Here is a 21619-nt window from a genome sequence, read left to right as displayed (position 1 = left end):
CATAGAAAAAGCCATCTCTGAGACTGGCTAATAAAATAAATAGATTAATATGGGCAAAAGAACACAGACATTGAATAGAGGAAGATTGGAAAAAAGTGTTATGGACTGACTAATTGAAGTTTGAGGTGTTTGGATCACACAGAAGAACATTTGTGAGAAGCAGAACAAGTGAAACAATGCTGGAAGAGTGCCTGGTGTCATCTGTCAAGCATGGTGGAGGTAATGTGATGTTCTGGGGCTGCTTTGGTGCTGGTAAAGTGGGAGATTTGTACAAGGTTAAAGGGAGTTTGAATAAGGAAGGCTATCACTCCATTTTGATTGGAGCCAATTTCCTCCTGCAACAGGACAATGACCCAAAGCACACCTCCAAATTATGCAAGAACTATGTAGTGAAGAAACAGACAGCTGGTATTTTGCCTGTAATAAAGTTGCCAGTGCAGTCACCAGATCTCAACCCCGTTGAGCTGTTTTGGGAGCAGCTTGGCCGTATTGTACGCAAGAAGTGCCCATGAAGCCAATAAAACTTGTGAAAGGTGGTTCAGCAAGCGTGGGGTGAAATTACTTCAACAAATTAATATCTAGAATGCCAAAGGTCTGTAATGCTGTAATTGCAGCAAAAGGAGAATTCTTTCATGAAAGCAAATTTTGAAGGACAAAATTATTATTTTAAATAAAAATCATTATTTCTAACCTTGCCAACGTCTTGTTCTATTCATTTTGCAACTCATCAGATAAATAAAAATCTGTTTTTTGTCTTGGTGTTCCCAAACTGTTGAATGGTAGTTTGTATATATTTTGACTACAAAATGGCTTTTAAATCACTAACTGCCATATTAGTATGTGTGGCTTATTCTATAAACCCTCTTTACTTTATTAAACAGGAAAACTGATGCCACAGTGGAATACAATCCTCCACGGAAAGGTAGCCTTCCTTCTGACAGCAACAAAACATTTTGTATGATTGGGCATCATATGCCATCCCAGGAAGATGGCACCCTATTTGCAGGACAGCTGAGTTTGGGAAACCTACTCCTATTTAATGGTGAGTCTTAACTGGCAAATTAAACTTGGACGGTTACAATGATAAAATTTTCAGTAGATCTTTGGTCATCTGGAAAATATATGGTATTCGATTTTAAAGGCAAAATAAGAAGGAACTTATTTTCTTATTTTATATTTAGGTCCAACACTTGGCATTGAAGAAGCTTTTCATTTATATTGTCGAGGTCCTGAGTTTACGTCATTAGTGACTTGTAAGCATGGTGATATTGTTATTGACCATTGCAAGTACATTTCAAAAGAAATTTTGCAGAATGAACACATGCATGACTTTCTCATAAAAAATAAAGGAATCGACATGACTTCTTTAATTGTAAGTTTGAAAAATTATTTGTTTTCTTTATGTATTTAGCCATAATGTGTGTTGATTTAAAAGTAAATAATTTTATGTTGCTTTAATTAAAGAAATGTTGTCGTTTAAAGGGTCCCCAATTTTCAATGAACCAGCACCAGGCTCTTGGAACCACAACCCTGGTTCTAAAAATCTGGGAGAAAATGATTAGGTGTCCCCACATTTTTAGAACCAGAAATGGACTCCACTAGCAAGGAGACCATGCCACAGCTCAGGGGCTGGTCGATACATTATCATTTAGCCCCCCATCCCAACTAGTCAGCCCAGGCTGGGAAGATTGGGACCCATCCAATAAAAAAGTAACAAATCTCCAGTCTAACCCAGTCCTATACTGAGGCCTGGTACTCTCCTCTTACACTTCTGGTTGTTGCGTGCAGGGTTTATTGTGGACAAGTATTGTCCATTACAGGGGGACTTTTGGTCCCAACAAGCATGCCACCACTTTGAGAACCACTAGTGCCACCATGCCCAGACATTAAGGGCCCATTGGCCCCTGTATTAAAGGGATTAATAAAATAAAGACAAAACCCGCAGAAGCTTGTAAAATAGTTATTATTAAACAGCATTTAGTGGGGCAGCAGCTGTTGAGCTCTTTTACATGGCCGCTACACTTCCCTAGGCATCTTTTGCATTGGCTGACCGCAATCCAGGATTCTGGCTTTCTCATACTGTACCTTGGGATACGGTCACTAGGTCTACAAGCATTAGGTCGACTAGACTGAAGGTCGGCATGCAGGAAGGTTAACAGGGTTATAAGGTCCACACAAGCATTGGGTCGATATGGGGAATGTCGACAGTCAAACGTTCGACATGGGTTTTACTTTTTTGGGGGGCCAACAGGCGGTATTTCATGCCTTACCATCTACTAAGGCATGTTGGGAGAATAACAGTGTGCAAAGCGCAGCGAGGCACCTTGCCCGAAGCATGGCGAGCACAGCGGTGCTATGTTTCAGAGTCCACGTCGACTGTGTCGACATTCGGATAATGTGAAAAACCCCATGTTAACTGTCGACCTAACCCATGTTGACATAATCCTTGTGTCGACCTAATGACCCTGTCAACCTAACCCAGTGGTTCCCAACCTTTTTTCTCTCCTGCTCCCCTTGATTCGGCTTTTCATTGAAGAGTACCCCCTCCTCTCATTTTGAAATATGGACAGTAATTAGCGGTATGCGGATCCTTATGCATGTCCTTATAGTAAGGAGGAGCGGAGGAGTATTATACAGCAAGGAATCATGCCCTTCTGTGTCTAGACACTGGTTGTGTACTATCTCCAGGATTCCCGCTAACACCAGTAGGATTAATGCCGCTGCTTCCTCCACCTTTGTCAGTGCTGGGCAGATGAAGGCTGATGTCTGAGGGCAGCATGGGAAGCTCCCGGTGGATTGCTGGTCAGGCATATGACACAACATGGTTTGTCTCCATGGCAATGGGTCTTCTTCAGCCATCAAAGGACCTTTACATCATCCACCATTACCAATATTATTTTGAAGTACCCCCAACTGGTCTGCAGAGTACCCCCAGGGGTACTAGTACCCCAGGTTGGGAACCACTGACCTAACCCATGATGACATTGAGTCATGTTGACCTTCCTGCATGTCAACCAAGTTGGTGTCTATCCAATGATCCATACCCCTTACCTTCAGGAGAACTTGCCAACTCCTTCCTTCCTCTCAGAATGCCTGCATCCTGTCTCTTGCTGGTTATTTTCAGCCAGCCCAAGGAGGTGGGGCGACAACACTGTGAAATATAATATGGCATGGTGAGTTAGGCAATTACTGTGTGTCTCTCTGCTCCATTTTTTTAAATGGGAAGCTCCAGCAAAAGTTAGTTTTCCTCTCCCAGGACTGCAACCACTACAGGTATACAAATCATTACTTGCTCACCACCCCAACTATCGCGGACCCCCTCCCAATTTCTGTGTTTAATATGTTTAATAAGTTAATTGTGAGATATTTTTGATGAAGATCGAGGGTTCTCATACACTACATACATAAGCCTGAATCATTTATTGTATGTAATCTACTCTCCATAATGTAGAATTTTCCCAATACTGTATGTTGCCGATATATGTGACCTTTAGCTGTGCCATGCTGTTATTTTTTTCTTAAAATATGCATGCTTATTTGTATCAGAATTATGACAAGGGTAAACTGAATTCTGATGCTGGCATTTCATGTACTTCTTTGCTTGTTTCAGCTGAGTGTACTACTCAGCATGCAAACACATATTCACATTGTTGTCCATGCACTTGTATTTGATTATGTATCTGCCCCACATACAGCAGTCTGACAGGCAATATGGGGTATATAGTTAAATATACAGAAAAGCTTATTGTAATATTCTCTTTTGATTAAGCCTGATTAGAGTGACACATTACAGTGTTTACATCAAATCTCTTAGAGACAGTGAAACAGGTGTTCAGTGCAAAAGCAATGGGTTTCTGCTTGCACGTGCAATACTTTTACATTAGCTGATTGGATACTTTTATTATTATGATGTAGTAAATCAGGCTACTATCGGTGCCTGCAACTACAGCCCTTTGTGTTGGTCTTAAAATCAGCCTTATACAGAGCAATGTTTTTTTTTTTTAAGTATAAATGAGGACTTATTTTGAGTGGTATGCCATAAAATGGTTACATTGTTTAATGTGTGACATTCTAGGAAAATCTTGCAATTGTTTATGATATGCACAACCCTGCGTGTTACACAATATATGAACCAGTAATTAGGATGAAAGGAAGCCTGAAAATGCCATCTTCTCAAAGACCATTCATTGTCAAAGAAGTTACAAGCAAAACATTGGACACTTCGGCATTGAAGATTTTACAGCCACATGTGAAGAAAAATATACACAACGTTCTACATGAGATTGGAGGGATTGGAGCAATTGTCTTTTTGTTTGCAAGAGTAAGGAATTTTTTTTTTCTATTTCTTATCAAATATTTTTTTATTACATTGTTCATTTAGAGAATGATTTCTAGAAATTTCAAATAAGATAGGTGTCCTATTAGTAGTGGTAATCTATCGCTGCTAATCTCTTCGCCAGGGACTATTCAGTTAGCCCCAATGCGGCATGCTTCTTCCTCCAATGCCAGCACTTTTTGGGATTATGATGCAGGTGACTCAGGTATTCAAAATATAATTTGTGATAAGCAGACGCTGGAGCCACAATAAAAAAATATATTGGTAAAATTATCATGGATGCCATGTGTTATCCTGTGATAAAAATTGCCTGAAGGTGCATATTGCGATAATGATTGATGACAGGTCATGCTGTAAGTCCCGATAGGAGGCTACTTTTACTTGTCAAAAATGGATCTAATCTAATTGGATACCCCCATAATGTCCTGCTTTAAAATTATTTTGGGAAATTGATTGTTGTTGGAACTCCTTTGAAGCCATTAGTGGCTAGCTGTCTGGCTCCAGGCAGCCTTTGTGCTGTCCATTCTTCAAAACATTTCTTTAAATGTTTTGATGTGAAGTATGAAGGGGGACATACATTGTTCTGCATTAGCCTGATATTCTGCTGTAGCTTTGTTTAAGACATAACTCAACTCTAGTAAAGACCAATAAAGCTTGCCATTATCATAGGAAACATACGTATAACCGGCTGTGGGGAAGCCGGTGGTCTAAATATCAACGCCGGCACCCCGTTGGAGGATTTTTATTGTGCAAACATATTCACATCAGTTGATGCCCTAGTTGAGCTTACAATCTATATTCCCTACCACATATTAGGGTTTATTTTTGTCAGGAGCCAACAACCTTTCCAGTATATCTACAGTTTAAAGTAGATACATAGATGATTTATTTACTGAATCTATGTTATTAACAGAGTTGCTGGTGGTTTAAATACTATTTTTCTACAATGAATTGTGTAAAAGTGTAATTTATTATTATTATTATTATTATTATTATTATTATTATTATTATTATTATTATTATTATTAATAATAATGCAGTTTATTAGTGGTATAGATTTTTAATATATTTATATGTTTCAGATTGTGGAGCTCAGCAACTGTGAAAAAACGCAGTCATTAGGATTACAGACAATATTGTCTCTCACAAAATATGACCAACAGAGAATACAAGAGAGTGAAAACTGTGATATTTACTCAATGATACACCAAGTCTTTTTAAGACCTAAATGTATTGTGGGATATCATATGCTAAAGGTATGTACAATGAGTGAATGAACCATTGTCATAGAGCATTTTTTGTTATTGAAACACAGTTTTTCTAAATGTACTGTAGGGGCAACTGTACAAATGTGTCATGGGGTTGAAACACCAGGAGGGGTAAAACAAATGGTTGGACTAGATGAATGGTAGCATGACTGCCACAGTTTAATGTAATAAAAAATCATTATGCACTTTGGTCTCAAAAACTCAGTCTCAGAATCACTTTATTGGCCATGTATACTCTCGTATACTAGGAATTTTGTGTGGATACAGTGCAGCTTCAATCATGGTACAAGAGGGATAACAGGACATACTGTACATACATTGCATCAGTTGTACATACAAATGACAATTCACATGTTATGATTTGCAAGGTTAGATAGAGCAGTTAGGTGTTTAGATTAGCAGTATCTTAGAGTACATTGTTCAATAGCTGAATAGCTGTCGGGAAGAAGCTTTTTGCGGTTCTTGATGACTTGGCAGGAATGGACCTGAAGTGTCAACCTGATGGGAGAATATCAAAGAAGTTATTGCCAGGGTGGAGTTTGTCCGCCACGATCTTCCCAGCTTGCTTCTTGACCCTACTTAAGTATTGTTCCCTAACAGGGGGAGGTCCATCCCAATAATCTTCTCTGCTGTCCTCACCACTCTTTGCAGGCTTCGTTTGTCAGATTCATTGGCCCCTCCATACCAGATTGTAATAGAGGAGCATAGAATGGACTCAACGATAGCAGTGTAAAAGAGTTGCAGCAGCTCCTATGGAATGTTGAATTTTTTCAGTTGCCGAAGAAAGAACAGCCGCTGTTGGGCCTTTTTGACAATGGAAGTTACATTGGGCTCCCATCTGAGGTTGCGAGAGATTTTTGTCCCAAGGAATTGGAAGGTCTCTACCCATGACACCACTCTTTTGGAAATTACCAGCGGGACCTTCACATTTTGGTTTTCTCCTGAATTGGTTTTCTACTATCATCTCGACTGTTTTAATGGGGTTTAGGTCCAGGTTGTTTCTGCCGCACCACTGTGAAAGTCTGTCCACTTCCCGTCTGTATGCAGACTCATCTGCCTCCTTGATTAGGCCGATGATGGTGGTGTCATCAGCAAATTTTATGATTTTTACTGACTGGTCACTCGAGATGCTGTCATTAGTGTAGAGCAGGGGTGTCAAACTCAAATTCATCGGGGGCCGCATCAGCAGTTTGGTCACCCTCAAAGGGCCGGCTGTATCTGTAGGTCCCCCTGTATAATTATAATGCCATGACACCACAGGCTGCTCCCCCCGTATAATATAAAATTAATGCCATTACACCACAGGCTGCTCCCCCTGTATAATAATAATGCCATGACACCACAGACTGCTCCCCTGTATAATATAATAAAAGTAACGCCATGACACATAAATGATTATACAGGAGGAGCAGCCTGTGGTGTCATGGCATTATTATTATACACAGGGACACCTCAGGAAACAGCAGATATATATATATTTTTTATTGTGAGTGTGATCCTCATCCTCACTTACTGTTTCTCCGTCTGTCCTGCAGCTGCTGCGGCTTCCAGCTTTTCTTCACTGCTTGCTGCGGCCACACTGTCCCCGACTCCCGGTCCAGCTTCCCTGCCTGCTCCTACTTCTCTACAGATGCATGGGCGGGCGGCGTCATCGTCATGACGTCCCCACCCAGTGTCTGTCACTGCCGGGCATCAGAGGGAACAGGCGGCCGGGCCCTCCTCCACGTAGCCGTGGAGGCCGGCGGCCATGTTTCTGTAGCCGCATACATATGTGCCTACAGGAACATGGCCGCTGACAGTGGAGGAACAGGTAAGGCGGCCGCGGACTTGGACGCGGCCCGCAGCACTCCTGTTTTAGACACACTGCCCCTGCGTGCTATCTCCTCGCGCGGGCCACATGACGAGGTCTGGCGGGCCGGATTTGGCCCGCGGGCCTTGTGTTTGACACCCGTGGTGTAGAGGGAGAAGAGCAGGGGGGAAAGGACACATCCCTGGGGAGCACCAGTGCTGATCATACGAATGGCGGATGTGAAGGCTCCGGCTTTCACCACCTGTTTCCGTGCCGTCAGGAAGTCCACAATCCAGGAGCAGGTAGATTCTGGAACTCAAGAAAATAGAGAAAGTACTCTCCTTTGTTTGGGGGCACGCTTAATCAAAATTGAAAAAAAGAAAAAACTTTGATATGTAATGGTTGTAAATTTAAAAAAGTAACTTTTAATGTTCAAAATTTAAAAGGCTATTGATTGACATAGACATTGACAGACTACATGTAACATAAAAGAGTGAAAAAGACCACTGGGTGGATTTAAAGGAATTCTTCCAGCAGTAAGTGGCTGGTATAAATTTTAGGGTAAATTCCTAAATTCCTGTGGTATAAATCCACAAATAATAAGTTTGGTACACTTATGTATTAGACACTGATAGCGAAATGGAATAAAAAATTTTTTTGAAATATATTTTTGGTGTAATTGAATCTGGTCACATCCAATAAATTGTATAATGTGTATTGCTCTATACAATTTGAAAGACAAATCTTTAATTGATATTAATTTTTAGGTGAGCATAAATTTCTAACATGTACAGACATATAGGAAAAGTAGTGGTAGCCACTAATTGTAGTATAAATGTGCCTTATAAAAATAAGTGCAAGACCAAGACTCCTCAGGCAGTAACAACACACAACTTTGCCACTGTGTCAACTTGTTGGTCCTGTGTCGACAACCTGTATAAATGGAGTGGAAAGTTTACAGAAAGTTTAGCATCTGCTGTCTCTTTCCCCAGGATAAGGTGCCCTGTTGATATTTATACTAGTGCAGGGTCTAGCCGAAATCCTTTAGGTAGAGATGAGAGTGCTGTTAGATAGAGATAGATTTGGAGAGTGCAAAGGTAGGGTGTATCTCAGAGACGACTTACATCTAGTGGGTTAGTACGCTGCTGCTACCCATTGTCCATACATTGGTGGGGAGTGAGCGGTACTCACCAAAAGATTGCATTAAGTAGGGGGATATCTGCTGTCACTTTTGTGCAAGCATAGGATGCCCTGTTGAGTAGTTGTCAGAGCAGGGTCTCTCCAATTCTTGCACTGGGTGATGAGAGTATCCCTATATTAAAGTTGGTACAGAGAAAATGTGAATAAATATAGGAGGAGGGTTTATAGAAATGCCGCTGTGTAATATTAAGGAGTCAGGCAAACAACTCACTCTCTTGCAGTAAGCTTGAGTGGAGAAAGGGGATTTAGGTGATTCCCAAAACAATCTACCTGGGTGTGCCCCTATATTTGAGTACTCCAATTTAATTCAGCTTAAAACCGCTTGATAGAGATAAATAAAGTAGTGTGGTGGGAGAGATTTCTACTAAATAGTAGAGGCTCTCCGTGCGTCTGAAAAGATAAGCGTGGCTAACACTGCTTACCTGTCTGTCGGAGAGCTCCGTGTCATCCGTGAGCTCTCTGGATGCGAGACCAGATGGCGCAGAGTAACGGCGTCTGAGACAGCCAGCGCCGGGTGCAATGTTGCAGTATGAGCAAACAGCTGTTTCGCTTTAGGGCGAGCTTCGTCAGTACTGACGAAGCTCGCCCTAAAGCGAAACAGCTGTCTGCTCATACTGCAACATTGCACCCGGCGCTGGCTGTCTCCGACGCCGTTACTCTACGCCATCTGGTCTCGCATCCAGAGAGCTCACGGATGACACGGAGCTCTCCGACAGACAGGTAAGCAGTGTTAGCCACGCTTATCTTTTCAGACGCACGGAGAGCCTCTACTATTTAGTAGAAATCTCTCCCACCACACTACTTTATTTATCTCTATCAAGCGGTTTTAAGCTGAATTAAATTGGAGTACTCAAATATAGGGGCACACCCAGGTAGATTGTTTTTGGAATCACCTAAATCCCCTTTCTCCACTCAAGCTTACTGCAAGAGAGGGAGTTTTTTGCCTGACTCCTTAATATTACACAGCGGCATTTCTATAAACCCTCCTCCTATATTTATTCACATTTTCTCTGTACCAACTTTAATATAGGGATACTCTCATCACCCAGTGCAAGAGTTGGAGAGACCCTGCTCTGACAACTACTCAACAGGGCATCCTATGCTTGCACAAAAGTGACAGCAGATATCCCCCCTACTTAATGCAATCTTTTGGTGAGTACCGCTCACTCCCCACCAATGTATGGACAGTGGGTAGCAGCAGCGTACTAACCCACTAGATGTAAGTCGTCTCTGAGATACACCCTACCTTTGCACTCTCCAAATCTGTCTCTATCTAACAGCACTCTCATCTCTACCTAAAGGATTTCGGCTAGACCCTGCACTGGTATAAATATCAACAGGGCACCTTATCCTGGGGAAAGAGACAGCAGATGCTAAACTTTCTGTAAACTTTCCACCACATTTATACAGGTTGTCGACACAGGACCAACAAGTTGACACAGTGGCAAAGTTGTGTGTTGTTACTGCCTGAGGAGTCTTTGTCTTGCACTTATTTTTATAAGACACATTTATAGTACAATTAGTGGCTACCACTGCTTTTCCTATATGTCTGTACATGTTAGAAATTTATGCTCACCTAAAAATTAATATCAATTAAAGATTTGTCTTTCAAATTGTATAGAGCAATACACATTATACAATTTATTGGATGTGACCAGATTCAATTACACCAAAAATATATTTAAAAAAAATTTTTTATTCCATTTCGCTATCAGTGTCTAATACATAAGTGTACCAAACTTATTATTTGCGGGTATACAGGAATTTAGGAATTTACACTAAAATTTATACCAGCCACTTACTGCTGGAAGAATTCCTTTAAATCCACCCAGTGGTCTTTTTCACTCTTTTATGTTACATGTAGTCTGTCAATGTCTATGTCAATCAATAGCCTTTTAAATTTTGAACATTAAAAGTTACTTTTTAAAATTTACAACCATTACATATCAAAGTTTTTTTTTTTTCAATTTTGATTAAGCGTGCCCCCAAACAAAGGAGAGTACTTCTTTCTCTTTTTTCTTGAATTTGTACGTTTTTTACTCTCAGGGGTGCACCTCCAAAAGAGTTACTTTACCTTCAATTTTTTCATTTTGTGGATACTAGACTGTATACCTATATTCAAAGCTTATCATCCTTTATCCAAGTGGTTAAACTTGTGCGCGGGTTTCCATCCATCCCCCTTCCCTTTCTAAAGATTCTGGAACTCCTAGGGAGAGAAGTTTGGGATTTAGGATAGCGGGGGGCAATTGTGTTAAATACAGAGCTGAAGTCAATGAATAAGCCCCTCGCCTAGGTGCCTGGATGATCAAGGTGTTCCAGGATATAATGCAGCCCTAGGTTAACTGCATCCTCAACGCTTCTGTTTGCTCGATAGGTGAACTGCAGGGGGTCGAGATGGGTGTTTGTCACCTCCCTCTGATTGTTCAATACCAGTCTTTCGAATGCCTTCATGACCACTGATGTTAGCGCGACTGGCCTGTAGTCATTTAGATCCTTCACAGCCAACTTCTTGGGAACGGGTATAATAATTGAGCGTTTGAAGCAGGCGGGGACCCTACTCGTTTCCAGTGAGGTGTTAAAGATCACAGTGAAGATGGGTGCAAGCTGCATTGCATAGATCTTAAGGGTAAATGGCGACACTCCATCAGGACCTGCAGCCTTCCTAAGTCTGACCCTTTTGAACAAAGCTTCTACCTCCCCCTGGTCCACCTGCAAGACCTTGGAGTGTAGGTCAAGGTGTTGTGGCAGTGGAGCAGCCTTACTATGGTCGAGAGGAGGGGCAGGGTATGAGGCACTGGACTCCTTTTTCGAATCTGCAGTAAAACTCTTTCAGCTCCTCAGCCAGTTTCTGGAGCATTGGAGTTGGGCTTGGGGCTTTCTTGTAGCTGGTAATAGCTTGCATACTTTTCCAGACTGCTGCAAGGTCGTTGGCTGAGAGGTTGTTTGTCAGCTTGCTGGCGTAGCGCTTTTTTGCCAGCCTGATTTCACGTGTCAGGGTGTTCCTGGCCTCTTTGTACTGTACCCTATCCCCACCACTGTATGCCTCCTCCTTGGCCCGGCGGAGCTTCCTTAGCTGACTGCCGAACCACAGCTGATTGTTATTAAAGGATCAAACTGTTTTGGATGGTACACACAGATCTTCGCAGAAACTGTAGGATGTCACAACTTCTGGTAGTTCGTTCAGGTCATTTGCAGAGGCTTCAAAAACCCTCCAGTCCGTGCAATCGAAACAAGCCTGAAGCTTTAGTTTTGTCTCACTTGACCAGCTTTTGACTGACCTGACAGTAGCCTTTGCTGACTTTAGCTTCTGAGTATACGTTGGGAGGAGGTGGACCCAAGCAGTGATCAGAAAGTCCCAGGGCTGCTCGTGGGATGGATCGGTAGGTAGACTTTATTGCGGTGTAGCAGTGGTCCAGTGTCCGCCCCTCCCTTGTGTGACATTTGACCTGCTGCTTGTACTTTAGTAACTCCTGGGACAGGTTGGCCCTGTTGAAGTCACCTAATATTATGAACAGTGAGTCCAGGTGCTTGACTTCGGTGTCTGTTATCAGGGAAGCTAGTTATTGTTGGGCTACTTTTGTGCTCGATTGTGGGGTGATGTATGCTCCTACCAGGATAATTGAGGCAAATTCCCGTGGGGAATAGAATGGGTTGCATTTAACGGTGAGAATCTCCAATTGAGGGCTGCATGATTTACCCAGAGTCTTTACATCTTTACACCACCTTTCATTTATGTAGAAGCAGATTCCTCCACCTTTGGATTTGCAAGAGAGCTTCTTGTCCTTGTCAGCCTTGAAGAGGCCATAGCCTGGCAGAGACACAGAGGAGGGAGATATGGGTTATGGATTCTGCACACAAGGTCGCTTGTGCCCTATATTAGGTGGGCAGTTTACCTATGTTTATTATTTTATTTAGTGTAGCGGGGGTGCCATCCTAATCAACTGCAAATCAGTAGTCACAAAAAAAGAGAAAATGAAAATACAGTTGTAGGCGGATGCACTCCTATTAGGGGAACTTGAGTATTCTCATGTTTCATGAACACTTTATTTAAAATCGTGGGAGCTCCTGATATCTTTATTTGTACAGTTTTGATAAGAAGATACTCACCAATTTGCAAAATAAGAGGTTAAAATATCAAGACATACACAAACATATATAGTGACAAAGAATAAAGATTGTGTTGAAAGATTTAAAATGTGTAGGCAGACTCAATACGAGGATGGATGATTCCCATATAGCATGTGCCTTTGTGTATAAGTCACACTGCTGAAAGAATGGAAGATTACCTTGTTTCAATTGGCCTTAATAGGCAACACAATATTAGGCTTTTTGCCTTTGTCTGGTTTAACAAGGGGGATATGTCACCACGTACATTGTATATTTTGTTGGACACATTAGTATAACATCACATTCATATCTGGCTTGTTGCCAAGAATTTGGAAAAGGCAACAATGTGTTATTCTATGCCTTGTGATTGAACAGACTACTAGTGACCTCTACTGCTGGTTTTATGTATGATGTAGAATACACAGGTAGACGTGAAGTACAATACTGTTCATTAACAGCAATGCCGTTATGACCCAGAGGTTGTCCAGTGTGGGTTTAATAACACTGTGCTGCTGGCATGTTGCCTAGAAGTTGGGGAGACAGAGACACAGAGAAGTCTGTTATGAGGTCGTCTAGCCATGTTTCAGTGAAGCATAAGACAGAGGACCCTGCTGTGCCTGATCTAGTTTCGTTTATTAGCAGAGATAGCTCATCCATCTGGTTGATGAGGGATCGGGTGTTTGAGAGGAGGATTGTGGGGAGTGCAGATCTCTGGCCTCTGCGTCTCCACTTAACAAGAGCCCCCACACGACAGCCCCTCATACGCATCCCACATCTCCATACTTTGCCAGACCTTCCCGCTGACCAGAGAGTAGCCCTAGCAGGCTCCCTGTCTGTTGTATCAGCATCCTTAAGAGGGATGTTTTTCTAGCTGACATCCCTGGGGGGCGCAGCTTTGTTGCCACTGCTGGCTACTGCCCCCTCGCAAGATTGGCCTCTGCTGGGAGTACTGGGGAGATGGTAGGCTGCGGCTCAGGTCGGGGCCACCGCCACACTGCACTGACTATAGTATTATAGGTGCTATAATTGACACAACTGAGGAAGAAAGGAATCTACAGTAGCAGTCACTATTTCAGATGAATTAAAAGCATGAAGGTATATCAGATACAGTACTTGATTGGAATCAGTCACTAAAAGTAAGTAGTAATAATGTCAACTGTATAAGTAATTGGTACAGCCTCATCTAGAATACAGTGTTCATTTCTGGAGGACATAAATCACTTCAAGGTGCCTATTTGACCTCTGTGGGCCATTTAACATTGTTCCCTATGGAAAATCGGGTCAATTGGGACATTTAACATTGTTCCCTATGGGAAATCGCGGTAATCACGTCGGTCGCATGCGATGCGACCGACGCAATTTTTTTTACCTTGCGATGCCCAAGATCAAAATCGTGGGCGCCCTTCTAGGTAAAGAGTACCGTTGCAGGCATTGTGGAAATATGTGAAGTGCTTGAAAAGGTTTCAAATCATTCACTCCAAAAATATTTTTGGACAGTGTTTCATAGCTGATAGTGGCCATAAGCAATGAATAGTATGCCATTGCATGGTGTGAAAATGGTTGGCTTTTGCAACTTTTAGAAATGATAGAAGGAAAAAATTATAGCTAGTAAATATGTATTTAGCTATTTGAGATGCAATAAAACCTCTTCTGATTTTGAATTGTGTGCGTATACATCATTTGAAGTGTACATAGCCAGGAGATTCAAACCAACCGCCACGTTAACTCAGTTTGAATCCCATGATAGCTAGATGCAGATGTATCCTCCTTTGACTTATACAAATTAAACAATTGTAGTTTTGGATATGAATTAACTTTTTTGTGGTTTATAATTATTGGAATTTTACGATCTGATTCTACAGTAAAACTTTTTTGTGAAAATGCTAATCGTACAAAACAAACCTCACTACAGTATTGACGTAGTTTTTATTGAACACAAACAATTTTGTAGTTGAAATATTTTAAGTGTAGTATATATTACCTAAGCATGTTTTTTGATTTACTCTCAATTAAAAAATAATTCGGTACTCTTTACTTAGAAGGGCGCCCACGATTTTGATCGTGGGCATCGTTAGTAAAAAATCTCGGGCATCTCGGGCATTGAATGCACTAAAAAATCGGGTGCGATCAACCGACGAGATGCCCGAGATTTCCCATAGGGAACAATGTTAAATGTCTCAATTGACCCAATTTTCCTGTTCAATGCCTCAATTGACCCGATTTTTCCATAGGAAACAATGTTAAATGGGCCACAGAGGCCAAATAGGCACCCTGAAGTATATAATGGCCACCCGAATTGTTAACGCCACCCCACGATCAACGTCAACCCGATGCGTGGCGAGCGCAGCGGTACGCGTCCTACGACCTTTTCATACCCCCACTATCCACGTCGGCGTGGAGTTGAGAATAGAAAGTGTGGCGAGCGCAGCGAGCCACCGAGCCCGAAGCGTGGCGAGCGCAGCGAGCCCCGCGAGGGTACGCGGACAGCTGTGAAGCCCGCGAGGGGACGCGGATACCTGTGAAGGTATCCGCGTCCCCTCGCGGGGCGCGCTGCGCTCGCCCCATTCGGGCTCGGTGGCTCGCTGCGCTCGCCACACTTTCTATTCTCAACTCCACACCGACGTGGATAGTGGGGGTATGAAAAGGTCGTAGGACGCGTACCGCCGCCCCTCGCGGGCTCGCTGCGCTCGCCACGCTTCGGGTTGACGTTGATCGTGGGGTGGCGTTCACAATTCGGGTGGCCATTATTCACTTCAGGGTGCCTATTTGGCCTCTGTGGCCCATTTAACATTGTTTCCTATGGAAAAATTGGGTCAATTGAGGCATTGAACAGGAAAATCGGGTCAATTGAGACATTTAACATTGTTCCCTATGGGAAATCTCGGGCATCTCGTCTGTCGCATCGCACCTGATTTTTTAGTGCATTCAATGCCCGAGATGGCCGAGATGGGCGCCCTTCTAAGTAAAGAGTACCAATAATTCTTTTTTTTTCTCGGGTATACTAGAAACCTTGGGGTATAGTGAATGAAGCGGGAATTATGTGCACATTTTTAAAAGTGACAGAATCCTGTTTCTTAAGGCCCCCATAAATTAGGCTGTCTTGTCCGGAGGAAAAGTCGGACCTAATAATCCTGACAGCTCCCCAGGGGGTGTCAAACACGATTTGGCACCTGTGGCAAGTTTTGCATGTGATAAATTGCATGCGATTTATCACATGCAGTCCCCAGGCAACTGCAGGAGGGAGCTGTGAGACTAGCAAGGCGGGGGAGGCGGTGCAGAAAGCCGGGCAGGGGATGACGCCTTGCAGGGGACAGCAGCCATCAGCAGGTGTACAGGGGTGGCGCAGGGAGCCGGGCAATAGAAGACGCTGCCAGGTATCAGCGGGAGCAAAGCACTAAAAAAAAAATCAGTGGCTGCCCATTCATTTGTATGGGCTTTTTTTTCTAAGTGCTTTGCTCCTGCTGCTGCAGCGTCTTCTATTGCCCAGCTTCCTGCGCTGCCCCCCTGCACCTGCTGGCGGCTGCCGTTCCCTACAAGGCTTCATCCCTTGCCCTGCACCCTCCACCCGCTGCCGTCCCCTGCAAGGCTCCCGGCTGCACATAAGATTTAGCAAATCTAAAGGCCCGCATACACTGTGCGATTTGGGCCCGATTTCACCCAATTTGGATGGATCGGGAAGTGAAATCAGTCCAAATAGTATGTCCAGACATCCCATCCGACCCGATGTGCGGTTGGGATGTTGGACGGGCGGCACATAAGATTTGGTAAATCTTTTGTGCATCATGGAGGTGGGCAGGGGACACGGCATATAGGAAGCCGGGAGTTGAGTGGGGCGGGCTGAAGGAAGGAGCCGGGCAGGAGAGGCACTGACCTGGGCGGTGATCGCTGCAAGCAGAGAGCCGGGCAGGGGAGGCAGTTGGCTGGGCGGTGAACCAGAGGGTACCAGAGACCGGGTAGCATAGGGGAAGCCAGACAGCAGCGGGCGCACATAGAAATGAATGGACAGTCAGTGATTGCCTGAGAGCTCTTTTGGTCAGCACTCTCAGCCAATCACTGGCTGTCCATTTATTTAATTATGTTTTTTTCTATGTGCGCCTGCTGCTGCCCAGCTTCCCATACACTACCCGGCAATCCGGTTCCCTCGCAGCCCTGTGCGCAAACTGGCTCTCTGCGTACCCTGCCTGGCTCTCTGCTTGCAGCCCGCCCCGCTCTGCTCAGCTCACGGCTCCCTCTGCCTGTAGCTCTCTGGGGACTGCATGTGATTTATCACATGCAAAACTTGGCACATCAAGTGCCAAACCATATGTGTTAAGAATTCTAAAGCTTGGTCCTCATTTCCAATGGCAGTAATGTTATATAACTATCCCACGTGTTAAAATTTTTTTTTTCAAAGTTCTTTGTTTAATAAGCATTCAATTCAATCCATATTGAAACATGGAATAACTTAGTCCTAAATAACTGTAATGAGGGAGGGGTAGCGTCGATCCATGTCTGCAGGATGGCTTTACGTGCCACTACAATAACAATTAGCAAGAGTCTTTTACTTCCCCTAGTTGTTCTCTGGTCCTCAGGTAGTATGCCAAATATAGCCCAATGATCTGTGAACGGCACATAATTCACCAAGTGATCAGATGTAAACTTCCTGACCTGTAGCCAAAATTATTTTAGCATGGGACAACTCCAAAAATAGTGATATAGGTTCCCTTCGCTAGAATGACACTTCGGACATACCGCAGTGGCAGACATCACAGCGTGGAATTGTCTGCAAGGGGAAAAGTAAGCTTTATGAAAAATATTTAGAAACATTTCTTGATATTGAATCACTGGCATTAGTTTCCTGGATTGAAACAAAGCCTTTGATAGCTGTGTGCAGGTCAGAGAGGGCATTACCGAGGTCCAAACCCTCATACCTGTGTTGATGGTTTCATGATCTATAATTTGTCTAAAAAAATTATAATATATAGGTATAGCCTTCCGTTCAGGAACCCCAGTCAAGAGCATCGTGTCCAAGGTGTTTGTCCAATCTGTATTACCTCTGTTACATAATGTTTAGCCTGTATATATAGGCCAGCGCATACCTCCCAAATGATGGGAAGGCCTCCAAAGCCCTATCCTATGACATCGGCTTTTTCAAATCTATGTCGATCAACAGAGGACAAACTCTCGGATCTGAGACCATTAAATGGATGGCTAGCCAAATCTAGCTGTGCAGACATGGATCGAGGTTAGGATATGTACTTGACCTCGCACTGATAAAAAAAAAATACATGATTAGACATTGAATTGAAATTACGAAAAATTTGAAATGATGGTGCAGCCCTCAGCCATTAGCCAAAGCACTGACACTGTCAAATAGTGTCACCGCTAGTTGTCGGTAAATAGTCTGAATAAAATAGTGGAGGTCTAGTCACCTCATTTTGAGTATGGATTACCCCATAACATATCTGGAATTGTGTCCAGTAACACTATGTATAACAATTCAATTAAAGCTCACAAGTGTGAGTTAGAATCCAATTGAAACTATCAATGAGCAAAAACTTCCAATAATACTGTAGGTTTATCTTTGTTGCTAATTTCCTAATAAAGTGAAAATATACTACTATGCAATAAGGAAATACCACACTAGATGGCGTCCTTGTCCTGTAGCATGAATTTGGTTCAGTTCCAGGAATAACTAGCCTTTATCTTTAGTGTATGTAGTCTACCAAGCCCCACCAGATAGCAATAGCTTGCACTTATATTTTCTATAGGATACATTTTTTTGTTTGGGTCCCGCACTGTATACTCCACTGTGTGGATTTTAATGTCAGAGGTTTAAGTAGTGGAGTGAGTGATTTGAAATAGATCCAAGTCCTGTCACAATTTATGTGTTGAAAAGGTTCCCTTTCTCAAAAAAGGGGGGGATCCTCTTCTGTAACATTCAACACATTTTCAGGTTGGAGGTGCTCCCCAGAGTCAGGGGGTAAGTGTATGTTAAATAACATGGAGAAAAAGAAGACTCTTTGGAGGTTATTCTGGTTGGTGCGTAAATTGACGAATTCTTTCGGAGCGGTCCGCACGCCACGCTGTGCGGACATCGTACGAAGAAATGCCCACCGGTCCTCCGCATTCGGACGGACTCAGACTTTAAGAAGAGGGCGTGTTTACGGACGACATCCAAACCATGCGTGTGCGGTGTACACACACATATTCTGCACGGTCTTACAGCGTCTGCACGGTCTTACCGCGTCAGAACGAACGGGAACGTGCCCGTACGCACCGATGCGGTGTATTTCCGCAAAACTCACCACTATCATAGGAACTCATACATCACACACATGACACACTTTTGCAATTAGGCTACCTCATTAAAAAGGGATTGTTTTTAATGGTCATCTCTTATTTCTCAAATTGATAATTAAACACTTTACTACCACTTTAGATTAACCCTTACATCATGCTAAGTTCAAAACATTCTTTCTTGCCCCTTTACTCCCATGTGTTATGTATGCATATTATATCATAAATTATTCTTCACATGCAAACACACACATACACATCAACACACTATGTACATCTTTACATTACCCTTCACTTTCAACCACTTGTATGCAATATGCAGTATGTATTGTATTGTGTTCAGCTGACATTGGTTCAGGTGCGCCCATACTGATTGGGCATTCCGAATGCCTAGCGCATGACAGAGTGGTGTCCGCAAAGCAATACTTGCTTATGAAGACCGCATATTTCCTGCCTTTTTGTTCGTGTGCAGTCGGTGTGCTGTCCGAATGTACAGGTACCAGAATTAGTGCACTCCCTCGTGTACGCCCATGTTTATGCCCAGTTTAGCCCACTTTGAAACTACGCCCCTGTGTACTTCCGAATGACGCCCTTAATACGTCCATATCTCCCGAGTGAATGCGGTGCACATTTCTGTACGGTATTAGTGAGAACAAGTACGGAGACCTTGCGTGGCACATGCGAATAACGTTGCCCACGCATGCGCAGACGGCTAAAAAACGCCATCCGAAAGAGTTCGGGAAAGTACGCATCGACCAGAATAAGGCCCTTTGTGGGGGCACGCTTGGAGAATTATTTATATATATATATATCAAATGGGGGAACCCTTTCTGCGCTTGAAAAAGTGGGAGCAGCACCTCTGGGGGGTCCTCTGTTAGACAAGACCCAGAATAGAAATGGAAAAAGGGGGGTTTTCAGAGGGCGCTATCCAATATCAAACAAGTGCAAATCGGATTTAACCGTTTAATATAAAAGTAGAAAAAAAACCTTAATGGGGTATCACAAATATATATAGTATACATATACAAATAAAAACTGCTTAATACAGAAAATGGCGCATATGCTGTACAGATTCACATGAATATTGTTCAATTCAGTAGAGAATAGCCCAACGCGTTTCGTCAGTTCCTGACTTCATCAGGGGCAGATAACATAGCAAGCAGACACTGTAAGTTATAACAATGCAGAAAATCAATTAAAACAATACATAACTTATTGCCACTCATAAGAGGGAGATCAAGGATGGACAAGAGAGTGAGATGGAGGAGGAAAGAACGACCAAGATGGAGGAGAAAAACGACCAAGATGGGGGAGGAATATTAGCAAGAGGGTGTAACCCCCTAAGAGGAAAATTGTTGTAGCCACTCCGGAGACACCACGTGATAGTTTACCATATAGCACATACCTATATGTGTCCTATACCGATAGAGTCTGAAGATAAATAATTCATGGAGCACTCCGGTGGGTTGCCAATATTCTATACGGAAACAATTTTGGTATATATATATAAAAACATCAATAACCGACCCCACAATAATGGGAAGGGATTTTTTAAAGGGGATATAACATACCGGAATCAAACAGATGTGGCTTTTAGGTATCACAGCAGGCAATTCAAATGAATTTCACAGCAGGCAATTCAAATAGATTTCCCAACAGATAACTCAGATGTATATTCTCATCAGTATCTAATGATGAAATTGGCTAGATATTAATACCACATTACAATCCAGAGAGATATGCCAGTTCAATCAACAAGTTTATAACATATATCAGAGTTCTAGATGTCTTACTTACATGAGAATCCTAGAGAAGTAACCAGCAGCAGGGTTTCACCAATGTGAATGTCTGTCCTGTGTGGCCAGCGTGTATATATAGCACTCTGGTGGTGACATCACTTCTGGGAATTAATAACTCTAAGAGGACCGAAAAACCTATTAAACACTTAACACTTAATTAAGTATACTGTGGTTTCATTGTGGCGTAGAATGAAGTATAGTACCCAATGTGACCTAAATGAAGTAGGCGTTCTGCTTAAAAGCAGAGTTAAGAAGTGATGGAACGCAAACGGAACGGCGTGCGTTCCATTTGGCGGCCATCTTGGGTAACTGAGATGGACTGAAGACAACTTCCTATCGGTGGGACGCAAGCTGCGTTCCAAAGGGCAGATATGACGTCGCGCTTTTAGTTAAGCTGGATCCGAGTAACACCAAGTAGCGGTTATAAATAAGGAAGTGAGATCTGGACGGTGGAACGCAAAATGCGTTCCAGAATGAGGATATGGTGTGCCGCAATTTGAGGATAGCAGAACAATAGAAACGGAGCTTCAGTGTTCCTTTTAGGAATTGGAAGTCGACACAAATATGGGGTAGTAAGGTGTAATCTAATAGTGTGGGGGAATAAGAATTAAACTAGATATTATACAATAAGGATTTATAATTTTGGGAATAGGGTGAACTATAAATGACTAAAGGAAATGTGTGCTACTGGAGATATTTTTAAAAATAAAAATATGGCCTAATGGACTATAATTAAAGAAATTATGGTGAACTAAAAAAAGGCTGAGACATATATGTGCTATTAGGAGTGTCGAAATTAAGCTTATACTAATAGTAAATTTGCTACAAAAAAGTGAACCCA

At 42.7% G+C, this 21619-nt stretch overlaps 1 protein-coding gene across 1 annotated transcript in view; it reads left to right on the top strand.

Moving 5' to 3' along the window:
* The window catches only part of LYST (lysosomal trafficking regulator), a 574932-nt gene that overhangs the window by 202978 nt on the left and 350335 nt on the right, over positions 1-21619 (top strand). Inside the window, exons 14-17 of the mRNA XM_083176391.1 lie at positions 882-1042; positions 1182-1372; positions 4076-4321; positions 5419-5592. Coding sequence (XP_083032517.1) covers positions 882-1042; positions 1182-1372; positions 4076-4321; positions 5419-5592 — 772 coding nt within the window. The remainder of the gene's footprint in view (positions 1-881; positions 1043-1181; positions 1373-4075; positions 4322-5418; positions 5593-21619) is intronic.

Source organism: Crinia signifera, chromosome 3 (genome assembly GCF_055691185.1).
Source record: "Crinia signifera chromosome 3, ASM5569118v1, whole genome shotgun sequence".
NCBI classification, from domain to species: Eukaryota; Metazoa; Chordata; class Amphibia; order Anura; family Myobatrachidae; genus Crinia; species Crinia signifera.
Note: the sequence above shows the minus strand (reverse complement) of the source record. Positions and strands in the feature narration are given on the sequence as shown.